Source organism: Aedes albopictus, chromosome 2 (genome assembly GCF_035046485.1).
Source record: "Aedes albopictus strain Foshan chromosome 2, AalbF5, whole genome shotgun sequence".
In the NCBI taxonomy this organism is placed as follows: domain Eukaryota; kingdom Metazoa; phylum Arthropoda; class Insecta; order Diptera; family Culicidae; genus Aedes; species Aedes albopictus.
In genome coordinates this window covers 123,292,850-123,319,111 of record NC_085137.1, presented here as the reverse complement: position 1 = coordinate 123,319,111, position 26,262 = coordinate 123,292,850, and the positions used below count along the sequence as shown (strand labels likewise).

The window sequence follows — 26,262 nt, the reverse complement described above, 5'->3', positions numbered from 1 at the left end:
ATTAGAATTTTCATAAGAAGCAATAAGGAATGGCTGCATGAGTATCTTTTGAGATATCTTTAGAAATTTGTTCACGGATTCCTTCTGAAGTTTCTTCTGGTATAGCTTCAGGAAACCTCATGGAAATTGTCTAGGTAATCTGCTGGAATTCCTCCAGAACTTATTTTTAATTCTATCTAGAGATTCCTTTAGGGGTTTCTTCAACGATACATTTGGGGTTTCTCCAAGCAATCTTAAATGGTATGCTTATATGATATGTTTATCTTCTGGTATTCCATGAGAAGTTTTTATCTCTATACTTAATCGAATTACTGACTTTAATGTCATGGTAAAATCAGAGCTGGTTACTCAACATTTCCAAATTTCAGCATCCCCTTTACTAGCACGCCCCAAAAGAAATTACTTCTCCGTGGCGCCTATTTAAGAATTATTCCGGGAAAATCCTTCTTAGCATTATTATTTCACGAAATGTTCACATAACTATAGCGGAAGGGACATTCTTGCTGGAATTCCAAAACAAGAATTCTTCTAAAAATTTGTCCAGGGACACTGCCAGACATTCGTTTGGGGTTTCTTTGAGGATTTATTGACAAGTTTCTGGAATCTTGCAAATAATTTTAGCATGAATTCCTCTAAAGATTCCTCTTAGTATACCATCAAAATGCCCTTCAAAATCTATTTGAAAATCTCTCCAAGGATTTCTCCAGAGATTATTTCCGGAATTCAAGAATTTCAAGAATTTTCCGGAAATTTCAAGAAATTTCTCAAAAGATTCATCTTGAAACTGGTCCACGATTATCATCAAAAATTGCTTCAGAAATTCCTCCTGAGATTCCTTAAGGGATTTAATAAGAAATTTATTCAAGGATTGCTACACAAGTTCCCGCATGTATTTCTTTAAACATTTCTGAATAAATTCCTCAATATTGTCAAAAATTATCCAGGAAATTTTTTAAATTCATCCGAATACTCTTCCAGAAACTTCTCAAGGAATTCTTCTAGGTATTCCTCCAGGGGTTTCTGCACGTAGTCCTCCAAATGTGCCTTCAAAAGAAGCAACTCAGAAATTCTTCACGAGTTTCCCTTTATATATTCAGAAATTCATTCAGAAACTTGTTCAGAAATTATTGTTTGAATTTCTCCAAAGATCGATTCAGGTATTACTCCATTTATTCAGGAGTTTTCTCGGACATTTAGAAAGTCGGGTATTTTAAAACTCCTTTACAAATTCTCAAAAGATTCTTCTGCTACTTCCTTCAGTTATTCCTCAAGGCATTGCTTTGGATTTATTTGGACCTTCTTTCAGGGATTCTGTCAGATTTTTTTTTTCAGATTATCTCAACAATTCTTACAGCAATTACTCCAGAACCTATTCCTTAGCATTTTTCAAGGAATTGTTCAAGGAATTTTTCTATGAATACTTGCAGAGGGTTCTCCAGTTTTTTTGGGTATTATTTTTAAAACTTCTTGATTTTTTTTATTTTTCCAAGTTTTTTTATTGGTTTCGCAAGATTTCCTTCCGATTTTTTTTCAGATAAAGGTTTTGAAATTTTTGTGTACAAATCCCTCCAGATATTGTAAAAGTAATTTTCCTGAGAATTACTTCAAGTATCTCCAGGAGTTCTTCCAAGTTCTTCAGACAATTCTTCAGGGATCCCATAGAAATTTATTGAGAGAAGAAAAGAAAAAATATACTGCCGTAATTCTGCAAAATGACGTAAGCGACATTGAACATTTAGGCACATGTTTTGTTGATGCATAACTCTGTGTCATTCTCTAACTTTTCTTCCATAGATGCTAGATTACGCCTAGATCTTGCATCCTTTCATAGACGAATTTCGCCCCAAATCGTATTCGGAGTTGGCAGCACCCTCTCAGATTACAATGAAACTTTCTGGGTATGTACACCAAGACTAAATAAGCCACTTTGCATACTTAGTTTCTTCAAAATTTATCTGGACTGACTTTTGAAAAGGGCTAAACTTTTTTTATGGATTTTTTAAAAATGTTTTTAATCAAAAAATGACTACTCCTACAAAAAAGTGTTGTATGGGTGATTATCACAAAATAAGTCAAATTTTACGAAAAAAATACTGAAAAAAATCCAAAATGAGCCTCACACTGAAAAAAATCATTTCTAAAAATTCAAAGTTGATTTAAAAAAAAACACCATTTTTGATTTTGATGAAATTTTGTCTCAAGACAGGTAATTATTTTCCCTACCAACCGTCCATACATCACAAGATGGGCACTTTTAAGAAAAAAAAGTTTTTCTAACAAAAACTTTTTCATGTCCAAATTATTATTTTTTCAGTGTCTTTTTTTAAAAACAAACTAAACCAGTGAAGGTTATCTAGTAATCTCAAAATGCAATGAAACTTATTGTGTCATATGCGACAATGCAATGCACCCATATTCACGCAGCAGCACTCTAGAAGTACGAAACAATATACAATTAGAACACGCATTTCATACGTGCTGCTGTAATTCCTACCCAAACGTTTCTACCCCATGTTCTTACCTAATATTAGGTAAGGCTATTTATTAGATTCGAACTACCTAATAAAAAAAAATAAAAAAAAACAAATTAAGAGTTGTACCTAAAGCAAATATGAACAAAACAAGAAAATGAATCGGTATCAAAGGCAGTTCTGAAAAGTAATGGATCAATCGTATAAATCAAAATTCAACAAATTCAAGTGCAGTGCAAAAATAAACAATCCAAAGTGCAACCGTCATAATCTACGGGGCAAGTCATTAAGATTGATAGATAAAATTCATTCCATGGGATATACACATGAAATCGACGAATCGATGAGTATTTGTGAGTCATGTCGTGGATTGATAAGTCACAACAGAAGCCCGAATACGAAAAAACGCCGATCGGATGGAAACGACGAAACTATGCAACCATCATTTAGTGGGCAGCAACATCATGATGTTCCAGAACCAGAACCGTCAACGAGTGGTCAACAAATCGAACATGAGCTGGGTAAGTAAGCCTTCAACGTGTTAGCTTCTTTTATATAACTCATTTTGCAGCTCGTTGCAAAACTACATTTTTCAGTATTCTTCGTATTTATCCAACCCGGCAAGCCTCGTTGGATAAATGTACTACTTGTGCGAAAAAAAATCATTTTTGCAACTCGTTGCATAAATAACTATCATTAACTTTCCATTGCATTCATTATTATATTGTTAACCTTAACTTTTATCTTACAGATATGGTACCATCTGTTCCATCATTGGAGTCAATTCCGTCAACAGATCAACTACAGGGTCCCCATAATATTGAGAAGTTTAATACCATTGCTGAAACATTGAGTTTATCGCCAATCTCATCTAGAAACATGAGAAGTATGGAATATCGCATAAACAAATCATTGCAGATTACGAAAGCAGTTCGAAAAAATATCTTCGGAATAGATTCAACGGATGTTGGCAAAGTGGAGGCGTATGACGAGATAATTATGCAGTTAAAGGATAAGTTCAATCACCCTACAACTGACAGGAGCGAACAGATTAAAATACTATCTGTACTTCCTAAGTCTTGGTCGGTAAATAAAATCACAAGAGAGTTTAACGCACCAATGTATATGGCGAGGCAGGTGAAGGATCTTGTTTATGAACAGGGTATTCTTTGTACCACCGAAAAAAGAAGGGGGCATGGTATTGATGACGATACAAAACAAATAGTAAGAGAATGATATCAGCAGGCCAATGCCAGGAACAAATGATTTTGTTTCTGAGGTTCGAAATGGAAAAAAACAACAAGTTCAAAAACGACTTTTGATGATGTCGCTCAAAGAGGCTTATATGATTTTTGTAGATATGTACAAAACTGTGAATATTGGTTTCACAGTATTTACACAGTTGCTACCAAAGCATTGTATTTTACTTGATTCTACTGCTATACATAATGTATGCATATGTACTATTCATGAAAATGTAAATTTAATGTTCAACAGTATAAGAATTGTGTCACAAGATGAAATAATACAAAAAAATGCTTTGCGATATTTCCACCAGAACAGATAATTGCTTTTTCCGTGCTTGTGAAAAGTGTGCTTAGAAATGAACACATTGAAGAGGAACTTACATTGATATTAGAATCAAATGACAAAGAAGAGATTATATTTCAGCAGTGGTTGAATACTGATCGCTGTAATTTAGAAACGATTATTAAACCTGTTGATGAATTTGTTCCGTATCTTGTTGATAAAATTGACAAACTTATAACACACGACTTTATTCATAAACAACAATCATCATTTCTCAGAAATAAAAAAGATACATTAAAGGATGATGAAATTCTTGCGATTTGTGATTTCTCTGAAAACTATTCATTCATAATTCAAAACGCTGCTCAAGGATATCATTGAAACAACTCGCAAGCAACAATACACCCATTTGAAATTTACTATATGAAAGATAATAAACTTGTAAATGTTAGCTTCATTATCATATCGGAAGTAATGGCTCACGATACAGTTGCGGTCCAGTTGTTCATCTCAAAAATGATAGATTTTATGAAACAATTAACGAACTTTTCTAAAATTTATTTTATGTCTGATGGGGCAGCATCACAATACAAAAATAAGAAGAACTTTGCTAGTCTATGTAGATTCCAGTCAAAGCATGCATTAAGAGCAGAATGGCATTTTTTTTGCAACGTCCCACGGTAAAGGTCCATGTGATGCTATTGGTGGCACTCTCAAGCGAATGGCAAAGAGAGCAAGTCTTGCTCGAGATTATGGAAATACCATAACAACTCCACGAGAGTTATATAACTGGGCAGTTGTACAGACAGATAAAAATATAACTAAATTAAATTTCTGTTACGTATCCACTGAACAGTACATTAAAATGTCAGAAGATCTCGAAGAAATATATAATAACGCCAAAACAATACCAGGCACTCAGAAATTCCATAGTTTTTTGCCTATTCCTGGCGACAAAGTAAAGGCAAACAGGTATGCTAATTCAGAAGATGAACCAAAAACATTTAGTATGATCGGAAAAAAATAGAAAAGAACATGTTTGAAATTGGCTCTAAGGCACATATATATATATGTATATATATATATATATATATATATATATATATATATATATATATATATATATATATATATATATATATATATATATATATATATATATATATATATATATATATATATATATATATATATGTGCCTTAGAGCCAATTTCAAACATGTTCTTTTCTATTTTTTTCCGATCATACTAAATGTTTTTGGTTCATCTTCTGAATTAGCATACCTGTTTGCCTTTACTTTGTCGCCAGGAATAGGCAAAAAACTATGGAATTTCTGAGTGCCTGGTATTGTTTTGGCGTTATTATATATTTCTTCGAGATCTTCTGACATTTTAATGTACTGTTCAGTGGATACGTAACAGAAATTTAATTTAGTTATATTTTTATCTGTCTGTACAACTGCCCAGTTATATAACTCTCGTGGAGTTGTTATGGTATTTCCATAATCTCGAGCAAGACTTGCTCTCTTTGCCATTCGCTTGAGAGTGCCACCAATAGCATCACATGGACCTTTACCGTGGGACGTTGCAAAAAAAATGCCATTCTGCTCTTAATGCATGCTTTGACTGGAATCTACATAGACTAGCAAAGTTCTTCTTATTTTTGTATTGTGATGCTGCCCCATCAGACATAAAATAAATTTTAGAAAAGTTCGTTAATTGTTTCATAAAATCTATCATTTTTGAGATGAACAACTGGACCGCAACTGTATCGTGAGCCATTACTTCCGATATGATAATGAAGCTAACATTTACAAGTTTATTATCTTTCATATAGTAAATTTCAAATGGGTGTATTGTTGCTTGCGAGTTGTTTCAATGATATCCTTGAGCAGCGTTTTGAATTATGAATGAATAGTTTTCAGAGAAATCACAAATCGCAAGAATTTCATCATCCTTTAATGTATCTTTTTTATTTCTGAGAAATGATGATTGTTGTTTATGAATAAAGTCGTGTGTTATAAGTTTGTCAATTTTATCAACAAGATACGGAACAAATTCATCAACAGGTTTAATAATCGTTTCTAAATTACAGCGATCAGTATTCAACCACTGCTGAAATATAATCTCTTCTTTGTCATTTGATTCTAATATCAATGTAAGTTCCTCTTCAATGTGTTCATTTCTAAGCACACTTTTCACAAGCACGGAAAAAGCAATTATCTGTTCTGGTGGAAATATCGCAAAGCATTTTTTTGTATTATTTCATCTTGTGACACAATTCTTATACTGTTGAACATTAAATTTACATTTTCATGAATAGTACATATGCATACATTATGTATAGCAGTAGAATCAAGTAAAATACAATGCTTTGGTAGCAACTGTGTAAATACTGTGAAACCAATATTCACAGTTTTGTACATATCTACAAAAATCATATAAGCCTCTTTGAGCGACATCATCAAAAGTCGTTTTTGAACTTGTTGTTTTTTTCCATTTCGAACCTCAGAAACAAAATCATTTGTTCCTGGCATTGGCCTGCTGATATCATTCTCTTACTATTTGTTTTGTATCGTCATCAATACCATGCCCCCTTCTTTTTTCGGTGGTACAAAGAATACCCTGTTCATAAACAAGATCCTTCACCTGCCTCGCCATATACATTGGTGCGTTAAACTCTCTTGTGATTTTATTTACCGACCAAGACTTAGGAAGTACAGATAGTATTTTAATCTGTTCGCTCCTGTCAGTTGTAGGGTGATTGAACTTATCCTTTAACTGCATAATTATCTCGTCATACGCCTCCACTTTGCCAACATCCGTTGAATCTATTCCGAAGATATTTTTTCGAACTGCTTTCGTAATCTGCAATGATTTGTTTATGCGATATTCCATACTTCTCATGTTTCTAGATGAGATTGGCGATAAACTCAATGTTTCAGCAATGGTATTAAACTTCTCAATATTATGGGGACCCTGTAGTTGATCTGTTGACGGAATTGACTCCAATGATGGAACAGATGGTACCATATCTGTAAGATAAAAGTTAAGGTTAACAATATAATAATGAATGCAATGGAAAGTTAATGATAGTTATTTATGCAACGAGTTGCAAAAATGATTTTTTTTCGCACAAGTAGTACATTTATCCAACGAGGCTTGCCGGGTTGGATAAATACGAAGAATACTGAAAAATGTAGTTTTGCAACGAGCTGCAAAATGAGTTATATAAAAGAAGCTAACACGTTGAAGGCTTACTTACCCAGCTCATGTTCGATTTGTTGACCACTCGTTGACGGTTCTGGTTCTGGAACATCATGATGTTGCTGCCCACTAAATGATGGTTGCATAGTTTCGTCGTTTCCATCCGATCGGCGTTTTTTCGTATTCGGGCTTCTGTTGTGACTTATCAATCCACGACATGACTCACAAATACTCATCGATTCGTCGATTTCATGTGTATATCCCATGGAATGAATTTTATCTATCAATCTTAATGACTTGCCCCGTAGATTATGACGGTTGCACTTTGGATTGTTTATTTTTGCACTGCACTTGAATTTGTTGAATTTTGATTTATACGATTGATCCATTACTTTTCAGAACTGCCTTTGATACCGATTCATTTTCTTGTTTTGTTCATATTTGCTTTAGGTACAACTCTTAATTTGTTTTTTTTTTATTTTTTTTTATTAGGTAGTTCCAATCTAATAAATAGCCTTACCTAATATTAGGTAAGAACATGGGGTAGAAACGTTTGGGTAGGAATTACAGCAGCACGTATGAAATGCGTGTTCTAATTGTATATTGTTTCGTACTTCTAGAGTGCTGCTGCGTGAATATGGGTGCATTGCATTGTCGCATATGACACAATAAGTTTCATTGCATTTTGAGATTACTAGATAACCTTCACTGGTTTAGTTTGTTTTTAAAAAAAGACACTGAAAAAATAATAATTTGGACATGAAAAAGTTTTTGTTAGAAAAACTTTTTTTTCTTAAAAGTGCCCATCTTGTGATGTATGGACGGTTGGTAGGGAAAATAATTACCTGTCTTGAGACAAAATTTCATCAAAATCAAAAATGGTGTTTTTTTTTAAATCAACTTTGAATTTTTAGAAATGATTTTTTTCAGTGTGAGGCTCATTTTGGATTTTTTTCAGTATTTTTTTCGTAAAATTTGACTTGTTTTGTGATAATCACCCATACAACACTTTTTTGTAGGAGTAGTCATTTTTTGATTAAAAACATTTTTAAAAAATCCATAAAAAAAGTTTAGCCCTTTTCAAAAGTCAGTCCAGATAAATTTTGAAGAAACTAAGTATGCAAAGTGGCTTATTTAGTCTTGGTGTACATACCCAGAAAGTTTCATTGTAATCTGAGAGGGTGCTGCCAACTCCGAATACGATTTGGGGCGAAATTCGTCTATGAAAGGATGCAAGATCTAGGCGTAATCTAGCATCTATGGAAGAAAAGTTAGAGAATGACACAGAGTTATGCATCAACAAAACATGTGCCTAAATGTTCAATGTCGCTTACGTCATTTTGCAGAATTACGGCAGTATATTTTTTCTTTTCTTCTCTCAATAAATTTCTATGGGATCCCTGAAGAATTGTCTGAAGAACTTGGAAGAACTCCTGGAGATACTTGAAGTAATTCTCAGGAAAATTACTTTTACAATATCTGGAGGGATTTGTACACAAAAATTTCAAAACCTTTATCTGAAAAAAAATCGGAAGGAAATCTTGCGAAACCAATAAAAAAACTTGGAAAAATAAAAAAAATCAAGAAGTTTTAAAAATAATACCCAAAAAAACTGGAGAACCCTCTGCAAGTATTCATAGAAAAATTCCTTGAACAATTCCTTGAAAAATGCTAAGGAATAGGTTCTGGAGTAATTGCTGTAAGAATTGTTGAGATAATCTGAAAAAAAAAATCTGACAGAATCCCTGAAAGAAGGTCCAAATAAATCCAAAGCAATGCCTTGAGGAATAACTGAAGGAAGTAGCAGAAGAATCTTTTGAGAATTTGTAAAGGAGTTTTAAAATACCCGACTTTCTAAATGTCCGAGAAAACTCCTGAATAAATGGAGTAATACCTGAATCGATCTTTGGAGAAATTCAAACAATAATTTCTGAACAAGTTTCTGAATGAATTTCTGAATATATAAAGGGAAACTCGTGAAGAATTTCTGAGTTGCTTCTTTTGAAGGCACATTTGGAGGACTACGTGCAGAAACCCCTGGAGGAATACCTAGAAGAATTCCTTGAGAAGTTTCTGGAAGAGTATTCGGATGAATTTAAAAAATTTCCTGGATAATTTTTGACAATATTGAGGAATTTATTCAGAAATGTTTAAAGAAATACATGCGGGAACTTGTGTAGCAATCCTTGAATAAATTTCTTATTAAATCCCTTAAGGAATCTCAGGAGGAATTTCTGAAGCAATTTTTGATGATAATCGTGGACCAGTTTCAAGATGAATCTTTTGAGAAATTTCTTGAAATTTCCGGAAAATTCTTGAAATTCTTGAATTCCGGAAATAATCTCTGGAGAAATCCTTGGAGAGATTTTCAAATAGATTTTGAAGGGCATTTTGATGGTATACTAAGAGGAATCTTTAGAGGAATTCATGCTAAAATTATTTGCAAGATTCCAGAAACTTGTCAATAAATCCTCAAAGAAACCCCAAACGAATGTCTGGCAGTGTCCCTGGACAAATTTTTAGAAGAATTCTTGTTTTGGAATTCCAGCAAGAATGTCCCTTCCGCTATAGTTATGTGAACATTTCGTGAAATAATAATGCTAAGAAGGATTTTCCCGGAATAATTCTTATATATATATATATATATATATATTTGAAAAATTCATAATTATAAATAATTGTATATTTAAAAGTGCACTTCAATACATATTGCGATCAAACATTACATTTCCTAAGAAAATACATTTGTAATATTTTGAAGTTTTTTATGTATAGGAAAACCCTTCCAAATGATTGAATAAATAACACAAAATCTCCTAGAAAATTGAGTTTCATTGGATTCTGGGATTGTTATGGCCTTCACTGGTTTTATTGTTGATAACAAAATACACTGAAAAAAAAAATCATTCGAACAAGAAAAAGTTTTTGTTAGAAAAACTTTTTTTCCTTAAAAGTGCCCATCTTGTGATGTATGGACGGTTGGTAGGGAACATAATTACCTGTCATGAGACAAAATTTCATCAAAATCAAAAATGGTGTTTTTTTTAAATCAACTTTGAATTTTTAGAAATGATTTTTTTCAGTGTAGGGCTTATTTTGGATTTTTTTCAGTATTTTTTTCTTAAAATTTGACTTATTTTGTGATAACCACCCATACAACACTTTTTTGTAGAAGTAGTCATTTTTTGATTAAAAACATTTTTAAAAAATCCATAAAAAAAAGTTTAGCCCTTTTCAAAAGTCAGCCGAGAAAAAAAATTAGAAAAATGAGTATGCAAAGTGGCTTATCTGGGCAAGAAAGTTTCGTTGTAATCTGAGAGGGTGCTGCCAACATTTGTTCGAGTTGGCGCGAAATCCGTCCATAGCAAGAATACCACAAAGTTATTATTTCACCAGATATATACCAAAAGAAGTCGAAATTTGAAATAGCGCTTACGTCACTTTACAGAATTATGGCAGTGTACCAGTCCCTTCAATTGTGATTTCTGCAGAGTTCTTTTTTAAAGATTCCTTAAAGGTTTTCGATTCTTCTAGGAGTCACTATAGAAGTTACTGAAGTGTTTTGTCTTGGAATTTCTTGCAGATTACTTTTATAAGCCTCTAATATTTCTTTTTTTAAGCAAAAAAAAAGGAATATCTTAAGGTGTTTTCAAAAATTCTCCTAGGTATTATCCAAGGCATTCATCCAGGATTTGCACAAATGATAACTTCAGAAATTGCTTCAGGAATTCCTATATACAAAGTCAAGAATTTCTTCTAGGAGTTTCCGGAGATATTTCAAGGACTTCCTTGCAAGGTTTTTTCAGGGACTTCTTGAGACGATCCTCCAAGAATTTCTTAGAAACTCTTTTGAAAATTCTTAAGTAGTTTTTAGGCAATATCTGGAAGAGTTTCTGAAAACTGCCGGGAAGAATATCCCGGGAGCCAATTCTGCAGTGATCTCTGAAGACATCCGTGGAGATATTTCTGACTAAGCCGCAAGAGTAGATGGCACAACCAAGTAACAATGACAGCTGTATAACAGCTTATTAAGCCAAAAATCTTGAAATCAAGCGGTTTATTCAGCCATTGTACAGTAATAATATTTGTTGGACAAACTTCCGACAAGAGTGATGGCATAACTTTCCCAAATGGATGAGAAAGTGTCTCTGGAGCCAACCTACTGAAGCCGCAAGAGTAATCTATATAAATAAAAATGGAATGGTGTTTGTATGTCACGAATAGGCTCGGGAACGGGTCAACAGATCGACATGATTCTTTCAGTGTTGCATTCCGCCAGGGCTCCGACGTGTTCGTACGAAAAAATAATTAGGAAAAGTGACCGGGAAGGCAAGAAAAATGGGAAAATCAGAAATTCCATTTTGAGGGGCATTTCGTCATGGAACCGGATGTCAAAAAACAGAGTAGGCAGGCAGTACGACGTTTGCCGGGGCTAGGTACTAGTTTCTAATAAAAGCTTTTATGATTTTTGATAGAAATCATTAAAGGAATTTCACAAAGAATTATTGGTAAGAAGTTAGGAAAAATTGGCAAAGAAATCCCTTTAGGATTAGAAAAAAAAAATTATAAGAATATCTAAAACTCTATGGCAAAAATATCAAAGAAATCCCTTGCCAAACTTCCTGAAGAAATCCCTAAAAATTTGAGAAAGTCTTTGGAGACAAATATATTTTCTCAAAGGAATTTCAAAAGAAATCTACAGTAGAATCCATTTAGAAATCTTAAGAAGCACTTTTAAATGAATCTATGGAAGAATATTTGAAGAAATACCAGTGCAATTTGTAAAGAAATCTCAGGATAAATTTCTTAAGAACTTCGGGAAACAATACCTAGAGAAACTTTTCGGGAAATCCTTGGTGGAATTCCTGAAAAAAAATGATAGGGGAATTTACAGGAATTTCCATAGAAAATCTAAAGATTTTTTTTTCTAAACATCCCGTGGACATATTATTAGAAATCCTTAGAAGAAATGACGGATGAATTTCTGGGGTAACACATGGAGGAAGATCTGGAGGAAACCCTGAAGGAATCTCTGTAAGAACTCTTGCAGGAATCTCTGGAGGAATTCCAGCGGTATTTTCTGGATGAATAATTGAAGAAATTTTTGGACACACTCGTGTGGGAATTTCAAATATATTCCTAAGAGCAATTAGTGGAACAAATCTGAAAGAAAAAACATGGAAAATGTGATTGGAGAATCTTTTATATATTTTTTAAGAAATCAATATTTTTTCAGCCCAAATGAATGCCTAAATTTTCGCCATTTGTTTCCGTCTGTTCTTGGTGTATTTTTAGGATTTTTTGGCTTTTCAGTCCGATTGTAGGATTAAAAACAAGGAGTGAGAGAACATTAAGTTGTTTTTGATCTAACAATCGGACTGAAATGGCAAAAATCCTAAAAAAAAAACAAAAAAAAATCAATAGAAGAAATTGTGAAGTATTTCCTGGTGGAGTTTCAGAGGGAACCCAGTAAAATCAACCAATTATTCGAAAATATTTTGGACTAAATCATAACGGAATATACGAAATTCTGAAGGATTTCATGGGTCAATTTTGTAGAAACCCATAGAGGACTTCCTGGGACTTTAAATCGTTGGACAAATTTGGAGATATTTAATGAGGAATGTTTGAAGGGATTTCCAGGAAAATTTATATATGTATCCCTGGACGAATTACTGAAACAGTAAGAATTTCTGCAGGAGTCTACGGAAGATTTTCTTAAGAAATCCTTGAAAAATTCCGGAGGAACCTTTGATTTTCTCAAAGAATTGCTGCAAGCATTTCTGAAGTTATGATTTCCTGAAAGCATTCCCGTACGGATTCCTGATAAAATCTTTGGAAAGGAAACCTAAGGGAGCCATTTTCGGGGATTTTTTGAAGAAATTTTAGTAGGATCCTTTTACAAAAATTCCGAGGAAAATCTTAAGTAGTTTCTGAAGCAATCCATGGCATATGTTCTTGGGAACTTCCTAAATAAATCCGGGAAAGACTTTCTGAAGGAATCCAATGAAGTTTATATAACAAAGTTGCTGAAGATTTTCGACTGGAAATTCTATGTTTTGGAGGTTTTGGCTTTCTCAGTCTAGGGAATCCAATTGATTAAATTGGCATTGTCCGACGTTTCGGCCTAACTTATTTGGGCTTTTTCAAGGGTAAAGCTGTCAATCGTTTTTTTTATGTTCTATAATTAGTGCCAGAGTTTCTTTTGGAGCTTCTTGTAGCATTTCTATACATATAGATTTTAGGCAAATTTACATAGTACCAAGTGAATTGATGAATGTGCAAAGGCAGTGTCTACGTCCTTCCCAAAATAATTGTAAAAATTCGCCTAATATCTGTATGTATGTGTAGAAATGCTACAAGAAGCTCCAAAAGAAACTCTGGCACTAATTATAGAACATAAAAAAAACGATAGACAGCTTTACCCTTGAAAAAGCCCAAATAAGTTAGGCCGAAACGTCGGACAATGCCAATTTAATCAATTGGATTCCCTAGACTGGGAAAGCCAGAACCTCCAAAAAATAAAAAAGTTATATAGCAACTTCTAGGGTAAACTGTAGAAAAAAATTGGAGAAAATGAATGAGGAAACTAAGATTTTTCTAGAACAACCAATACAATTATTCCTGAAAGATTTCATAGAGAAATCTTTCCAGGCATTCATGGCAGAAATTCTCCAAAATTCCATGGAAGATTTTCTGAAGGAAACGCTGGAGAAATTTGCGAAGATATTCCTGGAGGATTCCAAAAGATATCCATGGAAACGGAGTACAAAATGGGCTATGGTCGAAGCCTACGGATCAAATACAAGACTGGATTAATACACACAAATAATTCTCGGAGGAATCCCAGAATATACTCATGTTGGAATTGCTAAAGAAACTTATAAATGAATTTCTGACGAAAACTCTAGGAAGAAATTCTTGGAAAAAAAAACCTGAGAAGGACTACTGGGAGAAATTGCCATGTGGAGCCCAGCTGGCTTCTTCTTTTTCTTCTTTATGGCATGACGGCATGCCTGTCTTCAACTTAGTGTTCTTTGAGCATTTGCACAGTTATTACTTGATGTTAAATCGGAGAACCCGCCGTGTTCGGATTGATGATCCCAAAGCAGGAATTTCTGGAGGAATTCCCAGGAGGCATTCCTGTAGTAAAGTTCCTGGAAGAATCCCCAGAAGGATATCTATAAAAGGAAACGGACACTGTCTTCAGCTAGAAGGCCGTACACTGTACAGACTGAACGAAACTTAACACTAGACAAGGGATACACGGTGCATGCACCATACGGACACGGAGAAGAAACTTTTCTCACGAAAAGTTTCATAACCCGGAGCGGGAATCGAATTCTCACCCTAAGCTTGGTGACGCTAACCGCACGGCTACGAAGATCCACAAGGAGGAGTCATGAAATGAATTTTATGGAGGAATCCCTAGAAGCAGTCGATGGCCCGTCATAATGTCAAAGAAATGGTAAACAATCTATCAGATTGTATGCAAGTTGTTCAGTTTATTCAGTTCGAATTTATTGAAACTTGCAATTTGCCGTTCGATTAGGTATTGATGATCTCTTCAATCCAATGGAGAAACTCCGAAACTCTCGTGTAAACTCCTGGTTCGTTTGGTGCACCACAGACACCACCCCATGAAGCAATTCCAGCCAACAGAAACCGCTTGTCACGCCGTTGTATGACCATTGGACCGCCGGAATCCCCTGTAATTTCATAAAAAATGGGTAAGTGTAGTCGTAATCGGAATTGATGAACATACCTTGGCATGCATCACGGCCACCGTTAGACAGACCTGCACAAATGAAAATGTTCGGAATACTTTGATCGTATCCTGAGCTTTTGTACATCATTTCACAGATTTTATTGTCCATCACTGGCAGCGAAACTTCCTGAAGAGTGGTCGCCAAAGGACCACCAGCTATAACACAATAAATCTTTAGACAGTGTCGAAAAAAATGTTCCAAAAGCTGACCTTCGCTTAGTGCACCCCATCCAGTAACGAAGGCTGTCCAACCGATGAATGTTTCATTGCTGTCAGGCAAACAAATTGGACTAACGTTTGGTTGGAACACTACTGGTGCGCTAAATCTACAATTGCAAATGTCAAAATATGATTGGAATTGCTTAGATATACATATTGAGCATAGGGTCTGGGACCATTTGGGCAGAAGCACCTATTTTGGGCACTTGCTGCTATAATTTCAAAGCGATTAACTTAAATTTTTGAACATGGTAAGATACTGTCTAAAAAATCCAGAGAATCGGTTCAAAATTGACAAGAATTATAGCAGCAGGTGTCAAAAATAGATGCTCCTGCCCAAATGGCCCAAGGCCCTACCTTAACAGAGCTAAATCATATTCCAGCGTTAGTCGATCGAAATTCGGATGCGTGATTACAGTCTCCACCAATCTCCTGGGACCTCGGCGACTAGTAATATCAAGTTCTCCCATTCGCAATTGAAATTCAAACTTTGGAATTCTGAAAATAAAGATGTATTCAATTTAAGTAACTCAATTGTTACGGAGTAGTAGAATCATTATTGACAACATATTACTCATGAACGCAATGTGCCGCCGTGATGGCCCAGTTTTCGTTCAATAGGGAAGCGCCACAATGATGAGTGTAGGCTGAGTTATCCTTCCGCCTATGTATAGAGATTTGCCATGGCCACCGGCCAAAGGTTGCGTTTGATCCACCAACTATCCGATGAAATGGAACCAACTGTCTGCCACATACTGTAATTCAAAATGTTATTGCGGAAATGATGGTTTATGCAATTTCTTAATGTTTTATCAATCAAAATCAACGCTCAAAGGCTTATCCCTATTAGAATAATTATTTAACACTGTAACATGTAACACACAATACTTTCGATTGTTACCTTGTTTATATGGACGTGGTGGATTGCCATGTATAGTTGTGCTATTAGTAGGGAATGCGGTACTGCTGTCATGAATATTTCCCTCATCTTCATCGGAAGTTTCATAGCTGTCATCGTAGTATTCTTTATCAAAATGGTAATCTGCTTCATAGTCTACATAAAAGAAAACGCTATCGAATAATTGCTACCAAAATGTTGCGAAATGAAAACTAGCTGTGTAGCTGTCACGTCTCATCTTCTACTTACCTTGGCTCAACCATTTTATAACATCCTCCACCGAGATAAAGTCAAAGAAACTTAAAGCATGTTTTACATAAAGCAGTACGATAACTGCTACAACTATCGTCGACTTCATTATAACCATTACCTGTTACATTTGATTCAAAATTATTGATTGAAACCCGTTACCTAATCAATATTTACAGGTTTTTAGTGATTAGCGGGTAGTAATTGTTTATTTATCAGTATAAAAATACATTTCAGAAATTGCGTATTTATGTATTGGGGGATACAGTTTAATTCCAGAAATCAACCCAAAAGGTGCACACACCTTGATTGGCAGACTGTAACTAATTGAATAACACCAACACATGGAGCCAATGTCAAACGTGGCTGAATCAAGCTCTGTGAACAAAGAATGTCCTGTTTAATGATCATGGGTTCGTTTTCCTTTCAAACAGCAGCTGTACTTTCACAGGGATGACTATCAGCTCTAAATCCTTCACTCCCGATCAAGTTTATTAGAGTCTGTCTACAATTGATTTCACCAATCGAAATGAGCATAAAAATAGTAGTAGTTTATTAGGACAATCGAAAAAGTATGGAGTTGCTTATCTGGAAGTACGGTAAGTTCCAGTATAAATGAAAAGCGGTAATGAAGAAGCAACGTGCATCAATCCCGCTTCGATAAAAAAAGTACCAACAGAAACAGTCATTGTGGTAGAAGTCAGTTGCGAATGAAAGTACAAAGCTTCGATTGTAGTAGATTTCAGAGGTGCGGAGAAACTCTGTAGCCAAAAGTGTGTACATAGGTGCTCAAACGAAGATTTTACCTTCTTTTATCTCTCCTTTTGGGTCATTATTGGCCCACACCGTACACTACGTCAGAGGGATTTTTCCAACATTATGTAATATGAAAGTTTCACATAAGCTGTTCTTTCTAGATTTATCCACTAGAAGCGATATTCATATTCTCGAGATTATCCATGTCCTCATGTGGTGTGTCTGTCAATTGAAAAAAGTTTCATACTGGATTTAAGGCTCATTCAATCATCAGCAATCATAAAATATTAAAAAGCAGTTTATTCGCTCATACTCACGAAGCCACTATTGAAAATTATTTCACAGTTATCTAGTTGGTGAATAGGATGCAGTGATAGATTTTTATTACCATTGGCTGAAATTTGAACAAAAAAACTGCTTTTTTATACGGATGATGGTTTGTTTCCTCTTAAAAATGTTTTATTTGAATAGGTTCGACTGTAGCGGACATAGCGGAAATGATTCATTCTGAATTCCACGCACCCATGGTCATCAAGATTGCTTGAAAACCAACGAATTTCCTGACCCACCGCCATGTGGTGGTGTATTTGAAAAGTTAACCACTGTTAAGCGCCTAGCACATATGCAACGCTGCATTGCACAAAGTCGTCAGGATTGAGTGCGATCATGATGAGGTCGAAAAAACTTTACACCGCAGAAAGAAAACATCTTTAAGGTGACTTGGTGCATCACAGAATTTTCATAGGAATCATTGACTTTTCAATTTTCAATGATTGTTTGCCTCACGTTTTTGAAGTGATAAAAAACGGGCAATTCTGCAGCCACGCAGCAGAAAAAGTATCATCACACTCACCACGAGTGAGCATATGGGATGATACATTTTCATACAAATATAAGCTTTGGTGACTGAGTTTTATCACTTTGAAATTTCGAGCGAGATTTCAATGATGCTGATGACGCACTACGCGTCGTTAAACCTTTATAAGGTAAACGCTTTTTTAGTGGTGGTAGTGGCCAGAGAAAATAGGTAGAGAAGCGAAGAGTGAACTGCCGCCAGAACGGCAACACTTTTTCTGTTTTGATTTCTTCACTCGGATGCTGGCAACTGCAGCAAAGCAGATTAATCCACCCATCGAAGGTAGTGCCTATCTCGCATACCGCATTTGAAAACTATTTATACTGTTGTTATATTAACTAGACATTATCAAATTGATGTTCCAAAATGGAACAATTTTCATTAGTTTAAGGAATCAATGTTGTTTGCACTGTTATCCATTATATTTGAAAACTTTGGTGAAAATATTTTTGAAACGAATGCAATACTTATCTTTACTTTTGCGGCAATCGTCAAGGTTTGTTGATTTTGTTCGATAGGATACCAGTTTGACGGTTCGATAAGGTATTTTTGGCTTCACACTATTCGCTTCTCTACCTATTTTCTCTGGTAGTGGCAATTTAGCACTATTTCAACCAAAACGCTCGCAAATAATGCATATACAGGGTGTTCAATAAGTTCGGATACACCATATAACTTGAATTAATTTCACATCTGTAATTCAGATTTTCAAAGTAAATGTATTTGTTGAAAGGTCATATAACACTGATCAAATATAGCATATGGTTTTGAATAAAGTCTTTATCTACTTTTTTTATAAGCCTTAGATGTATCTAATGTTTGTTAGTTCCAGCACGCTGGAATAATTTTCGATAAGTTGCTCAAGCTACAGAAGTCTAAAACGTTGACTTTTAAGTTTACATCTCACTTTATTAAGTTAGAATAACTAAATTAATAGACAAAAGCTTTACACTGCTATTTCAGTGATAATATGGTGATAAATTTGCAAGTTTAGTCAAAATGTGCTTAAATCTATGAAAAAGGCATAAATACATTATATAAAGCCAATTTTGGTTAAAATTTGCCACAATAGGGATATAATCAAGTTTTGGAAAAGATAATGATAGATTAAACTGAGATATAACGCAGCCTTGCTTTTTGACAAAACAAAAATCATTAAAACAGGTACAGCGGCAATTTTAGCAATTTTAAAGATCAAAATAAAATGAGTCCGTACTTCACCCAATCTGAATATTATAGATTGTTTCGTATGGCCATAGTTGCTACCACTAATGCTGAGGACAACAACCTAATTTGATTTAACTTAACACCATTACTCAATAAAAACTAGACGAAATACCAATGACAGACGTGCGTGCCGGCTGAAAGGATCTTGAGACACATTTGCAATTATTACAAAAGGATAAAGGACAGTTTGTTTCAAAACATATACTGTATTTGATCAGTATTATGTGAGCTTTCAATTAATACATTCACTTTGAAAATCTGAATTACAGATGGGAAATAAATTCAATTTTACTGTGTATCCGAACTTATTGAACACCGTGTATACTTAATTAACACTCCAAATACCGTGATCAGAAAAAAGTGGGAACTTTTACTTTGAGCAGCTCGTTCTCAGCCGCCTGTGAACCGATTTTCAATTTTCTTTCAGGGATCTTCGACCCAACATGTCTACTTCTATTTCATACAAAATTCATGTTTTTAGGGATGCTCAGTTTTTCTCCAGAATAGCGTGAGCCAGGAACGTTTTTAAAAAACCTCATGATTTTCGATTTGCATGCTAAATTTTAGCGGTGACCACGAAAAATGACTAGAAATCGGCATATATTTTGAAAAGGCATAATGTAGAGGTAGTATGAGATTTGCATAGCTATCTTGAACATCCCTAGCCACAAATGAACGCGGCTCTCGACCGGGAAATACTCCAGTGCCCTTGATAAGCATCCTAGAGAGTTGGAGTCTTCAGCAAAGTGTTATATATTGACTGGTACTACACTTTTACGTCTTCGGTTTTGATCTAGATCTGCTGTAAGTGAACTAGATAAGTTTTATTTTTCTATTTGACTCTCTAGAACTCTCGAAATGCATCCTAGATGGTTGAAGTCTTCGGCAAAGTGCTCTGGATTGGTTAGTACTACACTTGTACGTCTTTGTTTTTGATCTAGATCTGCTGTAATTGATCTAGACAAGTTTTTCTTTCTATATAACTCACTGGAATTCTCGATATGCATCCTAGATGGTTGAAGTCTTCGGCAAAGATCTCTGGATTGGTCAGTACTACACTTTTCCGTCTTCTGTTTTGATCTATATCTGCCGTAGTTGATCTAGATAAGTTTAGTTTTTCAATTTGACTCTCTAGAACTTTCAATACACTTCCTAGAGGGTTGCAATCTTTGGCAAAGTTCTTTGAGTTGGTTAGTACTACACTTTTACATCTTTGGTTTAGACCTAGATCTGCTGTAATTGATCTAGATAAGTTTTTTTTTTCTAAATGACTCTCTAGAATTCTCGTTATACATCCTACATGGTTGAAGTCTCCGGTAAAGTTTTCTGGATTGTTTGGTATTACACTTTTACGTCATCGGTTTTGATCTAGATCTGCTGTAGTTGATCTAGATCAGTTTTTTTGACTCTATAGAACTCTCAATATGCATCCTACAGGGTTCCAGTCTTCGGCAAAGTTCTCTGGATTGGTCGGCACTTCACTTTTACGTCTCCGGATAGTCTTGTTTTCTATATGACTCTCTAGAACTCTCGATATGCATCCGAGAGGGTTGCAGTCTTTGATAAAGTGCTCGGGATTGGTTGGTACTACATTTTTACGTTACAGTTTTTGTCTAGATCTACTGTAACTGATCTAGATCAGTTTTATCTTTCAAAATAGCTCTCTATTGCTCTGGATAAACACTCTGAAGGGTCGGAGCCTTTGACAAAGTGCTTTGGATGGGTTGGTACTACTTTTTTACGTCTTCGGTTTCGATCTAGATCTGATCCGGATTATTTTCGTTAGAAATTGGACTTCGACAAAGTGCTTTAGATCGATTCGCGAAACATTTCCGCATCTTCGGTTTTTATCTTAGATCAGTTATGGCAGATTATGCACGAATACGGATTCCCAGGTAAACTGACACGATTGATCAAGGCATGGATCGAGTGATGTGCGTAGTTCGAGTATCATGGACACTCTCGAGTAGTTTCGAATCTCGCAGAGAATTACGTCAAGGTGATGGTCTTTCGTGCTTGCTGTTTAACATTGCTTTGGAGGGTGTAATAAGGAGAGCGGGGATATACACGAGTGGTACGATTTTCACGAAGTCCGTTCAGCTGCTTGGTTTCGCCGACAATGTTGATAGGGTATTGAATTCCTTGTAGGCATGTGCCCCCCCTGGCCGACAGATTTTTTTTTATTTGAGCCGACACAAAGATTATCAAAAATTCAAGAGTTCCAGCAAAAATATTAAAAAAAAACTATTCTCTAGACTATTCTAATAATTGAGCTTTTTATCCAAAATTATCAAACCTTTTTTTCTTGAGAATCACAGGAAATTTCGCCAAGTATTTCTCCAAGAAATCTCTTGGATCTACTTCAATCTAATCACAGAATTTAACCAAATAACAAGCTTGGTTGAATGGTTAAATTTTGTGATGTTTATTCAAGAATACAAAAACAGCATGCCAAGTTTCCGGTAGGGAAAAAGAAGGACTTATATGCTGCTATAGAGTGCAGTTATGTGCTACAAGAATTTTCACTTGTGTTCAATTCAAACAAACGTCATGCTAAGATAATAATACCTGGGATTCTTTACAAATTCTTTCAAGGACATCTCCAAAAATTCCTTTAGGCATTTATTCAGGAACTTCTCCAAGGATTCTTTCGGAAATTCCTCAAGATACATGTCCAGCAGTTTCTCTTTCGTGAATTCTTTCATGAACATCTTGCAGGGTTCAGATAGTTTTTTTCAGGGTTTGTTCCAAGAAATGCTTCAAGAATTCCTCGCACGATTCCTTCAGTTTTTTTACAGATACTTCTGCAAGGATACATTGATGAACTCCTTTTGGAATTTTCCATAGCTTCCTTCAGTGATTCTAGCATGAATTGCTCCGGAAAGATTTACAAGAATTTCTGTATGGGTTTCACCAGATATTCCTCCGAAAATTTCTCCTGGGATATCTTTAGAAGTTCCTCCAGTGTTTCTTCCGATGATTCCTCCAGGAATTTCCAGGAGTTCCTTAAATCATTGTACAAAACATTCTTTTGGCAAAGATGAGCCAGCCTAGGGCTGCAAATCTCTTCAATAAAGATAATAATAAATAATAACATTCTTTTGGGAGTTCATCCAAAGATTCCAACAATAATTCGTCCAAAAACTATTGCAGGCGTGGATACCTTAATTTTTGTTCCTACAGAAATTTTATCAAGAATTTGTTAAAAAAAGCTTTCCTGGGATTTCCTAAGGAATTGATCATGGGATTGCTTACGGGATTCCTCTAGGTTTTCCTTCAAGCATTCCTCCAAGGTTTCACCCGGGAATATCTTCTGTGTTTCTTTCAAAAACAACTCCAAGAATTATTTAAAAGAATCCTCCAAGGCTTCCCCCAGGAACACTTTTTTGAATTCCTTCAGGAGTTCTTCTTGGAATTCTTTCAGAAACTCCTCCAAAAAATAATCCAATAACTTCCTCAAGGAACTGTTTAGAAATTCCCTTAGGAATGCTTCTAGGAATTGCTTCCAGGATTTCTCCTGGGATTTCTTCACGAACTGCTACAGGGATTCCCCAAGGAGTTCTTCCACGAACTCTTCTTAGAATTTTTTCAGGATTTCTCCAAGGATACCATCTACAATATCTTCAGAAATTTTTACTGGGATTTCTCCATGAATTTCTTCAGAGATTTCTCTACGAATTATTCCAGAAATTGTCTGGGAATTGTTGCAGTGATTCCCCTCAAAATTCATCCAAGGATTAATTCAGAAATGCGTATAGAGATTTCTCCAGAAATTCCTCCAGGAATTTTTCTAGAGATTCCTCCACGAGTATTTTTAGAGATTCCTTCGTTAATCTCTATGGATATTCTTCTAGGATATCCTCCAGGAATTCCTCCAAGAATTTCTTCAGGGCTTAACTCGGGACTTCCTTCTTTGATTCTTTCTTGAACAACTTATTTTAAACATCCTCCAAAGATTCTCCCTGTTCCTCCAGCAATTCCTCTTTGTATTTTTAAGGAACTTTTCTACGAATTGATTCAGTACTTCATCCAGGAACTGCTTAAGGATTCCCTTAGTAATTCCTCTGGAAATTTCTACCGAGTTTCCTTCTGGAGTTTCTTCAGAAACTCTGCTAAGCATTCCTCCCGAATTTGTTCAAGAACTCCATCTGCGATTTCTTAAGGAATTATTTCTGGTATTCCTATACGAATTCCCTAAGAGATTCATCCACGAATTTCTTCAGGAATTCCTCTAGGAATTACTCCAGGAAATCCTTCAGGGATTCCTTCAGAAATTATTCCAGGATTTTTTCTAGGAATATCTTCCGGAATTTTTCCAGAAATTCCGCCAAGAAATCTCCCAGTATTCCCTCCAGGAATTGCTACAGGCATTCCTCCAGGACTTGCACTAAAAAGTCCTCCAGGAACTTTTTTAGTGATTTTCCAGGGATTTCTTCAGAAATTCGTTCGAGGATTTCACCAGGAATTCCTCCAGAGATTTTTCTAGAAATCCCTGTGGGAATTTCTCAGGTGATTTTTTCAGAAATTTCTACCAGAGCTCCACTAGAGATTCCCCCAGAAATTCATCCAGAAATTGTTGAAGGAATTCCTACAGAGATTCCTCCTAGAATTCCTTCAAGGATTCCGCCAGCAATTCCCAAAGGATTACCTCCAGCAATTCCTCCAGGCATTCCTTCAGGATTTTATTCAGGAATTTCTCCAAGAACTATTCCAGGAAATTCTCCAGGAATTACCCCAAGAATTTCTTCAGGAATTCCTCCAGCAATTTCTCTAGGAATTGATCCAAGAATTGCTCTTTTACATCCTTCAGAAATTATGTCAACAATTTCTCCAGGATTTTTTCCAGAAATTCTTCTGGAGATTTTTTCAGAAATTCATCCAGGAAATTCTCCAGGAATACCCTCAGAAATTTTTCAGGGATTCCTCCGAGAAATCCTCCGAAGATTCCTCCAGGAAGTTCCTCTAAAGATTCTTCCTGGAAATTCTCTAGGGATTTCTTCATAAATTCTTCCAGGAACTTCCTGGAGGAATACCATCAATATTTTTTCTGGGATTCCTCCAGGGACATCTTTATAAACTACTTCTAGGATTCCTCCAAGGATTCAGAAATTCAGGAATTCCTTCGAAGATTTATTCAAGAATTCCTCCAGAAATTCCGCTAGAAATTCCTCCAGAATTTTCTCAAGGGGTTTTTTCATTAATAAAAAAAAACAAAAGATTAGAAATAGAAGTTGTCCAGAATTCCTCTAGAAATTCATCCAGTAATTCTTCCAAGAATTCTTCTAGAGATCCCTCCAGAAATTCCCAAAGGAATACCTCTAGGAATTTCTCCAGGTATTCCTCCAGGATTTTATCCAGGAATTTCTCCAGGAACTTGTCTAGGAATTACCCCAGGAATTTCTACATGAATTCTCCCAGGAATTTCTGCAGGAATTTCTCTAGGAATTGCTCCTGGACATCTTGCAGAAAATATGTCAGCAATTCCTTTAGGTATTTCTCCAGAAATTTCTCCCGAGATTCCATCAGGAATTGCTTAAGGGATTCCTCCAGAGATTTCTCCATGGAATCTCTTCAGGAAATTCTTTGAAGATTCCTCCATGAAATCCTCCAGAAGTTTCTCCAAGGATTCTTCCAGGAAATCCCCTAGGGATTTTTTTAGAAATTCTTCTAGAATATCCTCAGGAATTTTTCAGGGATTCCTCCAGGAATTACACCAGGAATTAATCAAGGAACTCCATCATAAATTATGTCAGCAATTCATCCAGGAGTTACTCCAAGAAATCCTTCAGGGATTGCTTCAGAAATTCTTCCAGGATTTTTTCTTGGAATACCTTCTGGAATTTTTCCAGAAATTCCACCAAGAAATCTTCCAGTTTTCCCTCCAGGAATCGCTACAGATATTTCTCTAGGAATTCCGCTAAAAACACGTCCAGGATTTTTTTTTCAGGGATTTTTCCAGGGATTTCTACAGGAATTCCTCCAGAGATTTCTCTTGAAATCCCTCCATGAATTTCTCAGGGGATTTTTTTTAGAAATTTCTCCCAGAGCTCCTCTATAAATTTCCCTCAGAAATCCATGCAGAAGTTGTTGAAGGAATTCCTCCAGAGATTGCTTCAATGATTTCGCCAGCAATTCCCAAAGGAGAACCTCCAGCAATTCCTCCAGGCATTCCTACAGGATTTTATCCAGGATTATCTCCAAGAACTATTCAACGAAATTCTTCAAGAATTACCCCAAGAATTTCTCCAGGAATTCCTCCAGCAATTTCTCTAGGAATTTATCCAGGAATAGCTCCTGGACATCCTTCAGAAATCATGTCAACAATTTCTCCAGGAATTTATCCAAAAATTTTTCTGGAGATTTTTTCAGAAATTCTTCTAGATAATTTTCCAGGAATACCCTCAGGAATTTTTGAGAGATTTCCCCAGGGACTTCTTAACAAACTTCTTCTAGGATTCCTCCAGAGATTCCTTCAGACATTCCTTCGAGGATTTATCCAAGAATTCCTCCTGAAATTCCGCTAGAAATTCCTCCAGGATTTTCTCCAGGGATTTTTGTCATAAATAGAAAAATAATAGAATAGAAATAAAAATCTCCCAGAATTTCTCTAGAAATTCATCCAGTGATTCTTCCGAGAATAATTCTTAGGGATTCCTCCAGAAATTCCCAAAGAAATACCTCTAGTAATTCTTCCAGGTATTCCTCCAGGATTTTATCCAGGAATTTCTCCATGAATAACCCCAGTAATTTCATCAGGAACTCCCCCAGGAATTTCTCTAGGAATTGCTCCTGGACATCTTTCAGAAATTATGTTAGCAATTCCGCTAGGTATTTCTCCAGGAATTTCTCCCGAGAATCCATCAGGAATTACTTAAGGGATTCCTCCAGAGATTTCTCCATGAATAATCTCTTCAGGAAATTCTTTGGAGATTCCTTCAGGAAATTTCTTCCAGGATTCTTCCAGGAAATCCTCTAGGGATTTCTTCAGAAATTCTTCAAGAATATTCTCCAGGAATTCCTTCAGGATTTTTCAGGGATTCCACCAGGGATTCATCCAGAGATTCCGCCAGGAATTTCTTCACA

General features: G+C 35.5%; 1 protein-coding gene across 1 annotated transcript; it reads right to left on the bottom strand.

The window, feature by feature from the left end:
* Positions 1 to 14,754: 14,754 nt before the first annotated feature.
* LOC109419396 (serine proteinase stubble-like) lies at positions 14,755 to 16,354 on the bottom strand. The gene is made up of 7 exons (XM_062847770.1): positions 16,341 to 16,354; positions 16,095 to 16,201; positions 15,768 to 15,948; positions 15,551 to 15,691; positions 15,185 to 15,300; positions 14,972 to 15,130; positions 14,755 to 14,915 (listed from the first exon to the last, which is right to left on the bottom strand). Exons 1-7 carry the CDS (start codon positions 16,352 to 16,354, stop codon positions 14,755 to 14,757), a joined length of 879 nt encoding a protein of 292 aa, XP_062703754.1.
* Positions 16,355 to 26,262: the final 9,908 nt, after the last annotated feature.

What these genes read in the sequence shown, in the direction of transcription:
- LOC109419396 (XM_062847770.1), bottom strand. An exon ending in TATGATTTAGCTCTGTTAAG is followed by an intron (nt 15,301 to 15,550) that starts GTAGGGCCTTGG and finishes TTGCAATTGTAG; the next exon opens with ATTTAGCGCACCAGTAGTGT. An exon ending in TGGCCGTGATGCATGCCAAG is followed by an intron (nt 14,916 to 14,971) that starts GTATGTTCATCA and finishes ATGAAATTACAG; the next exon opens with GGGATTCCGGCGGTCCAATG.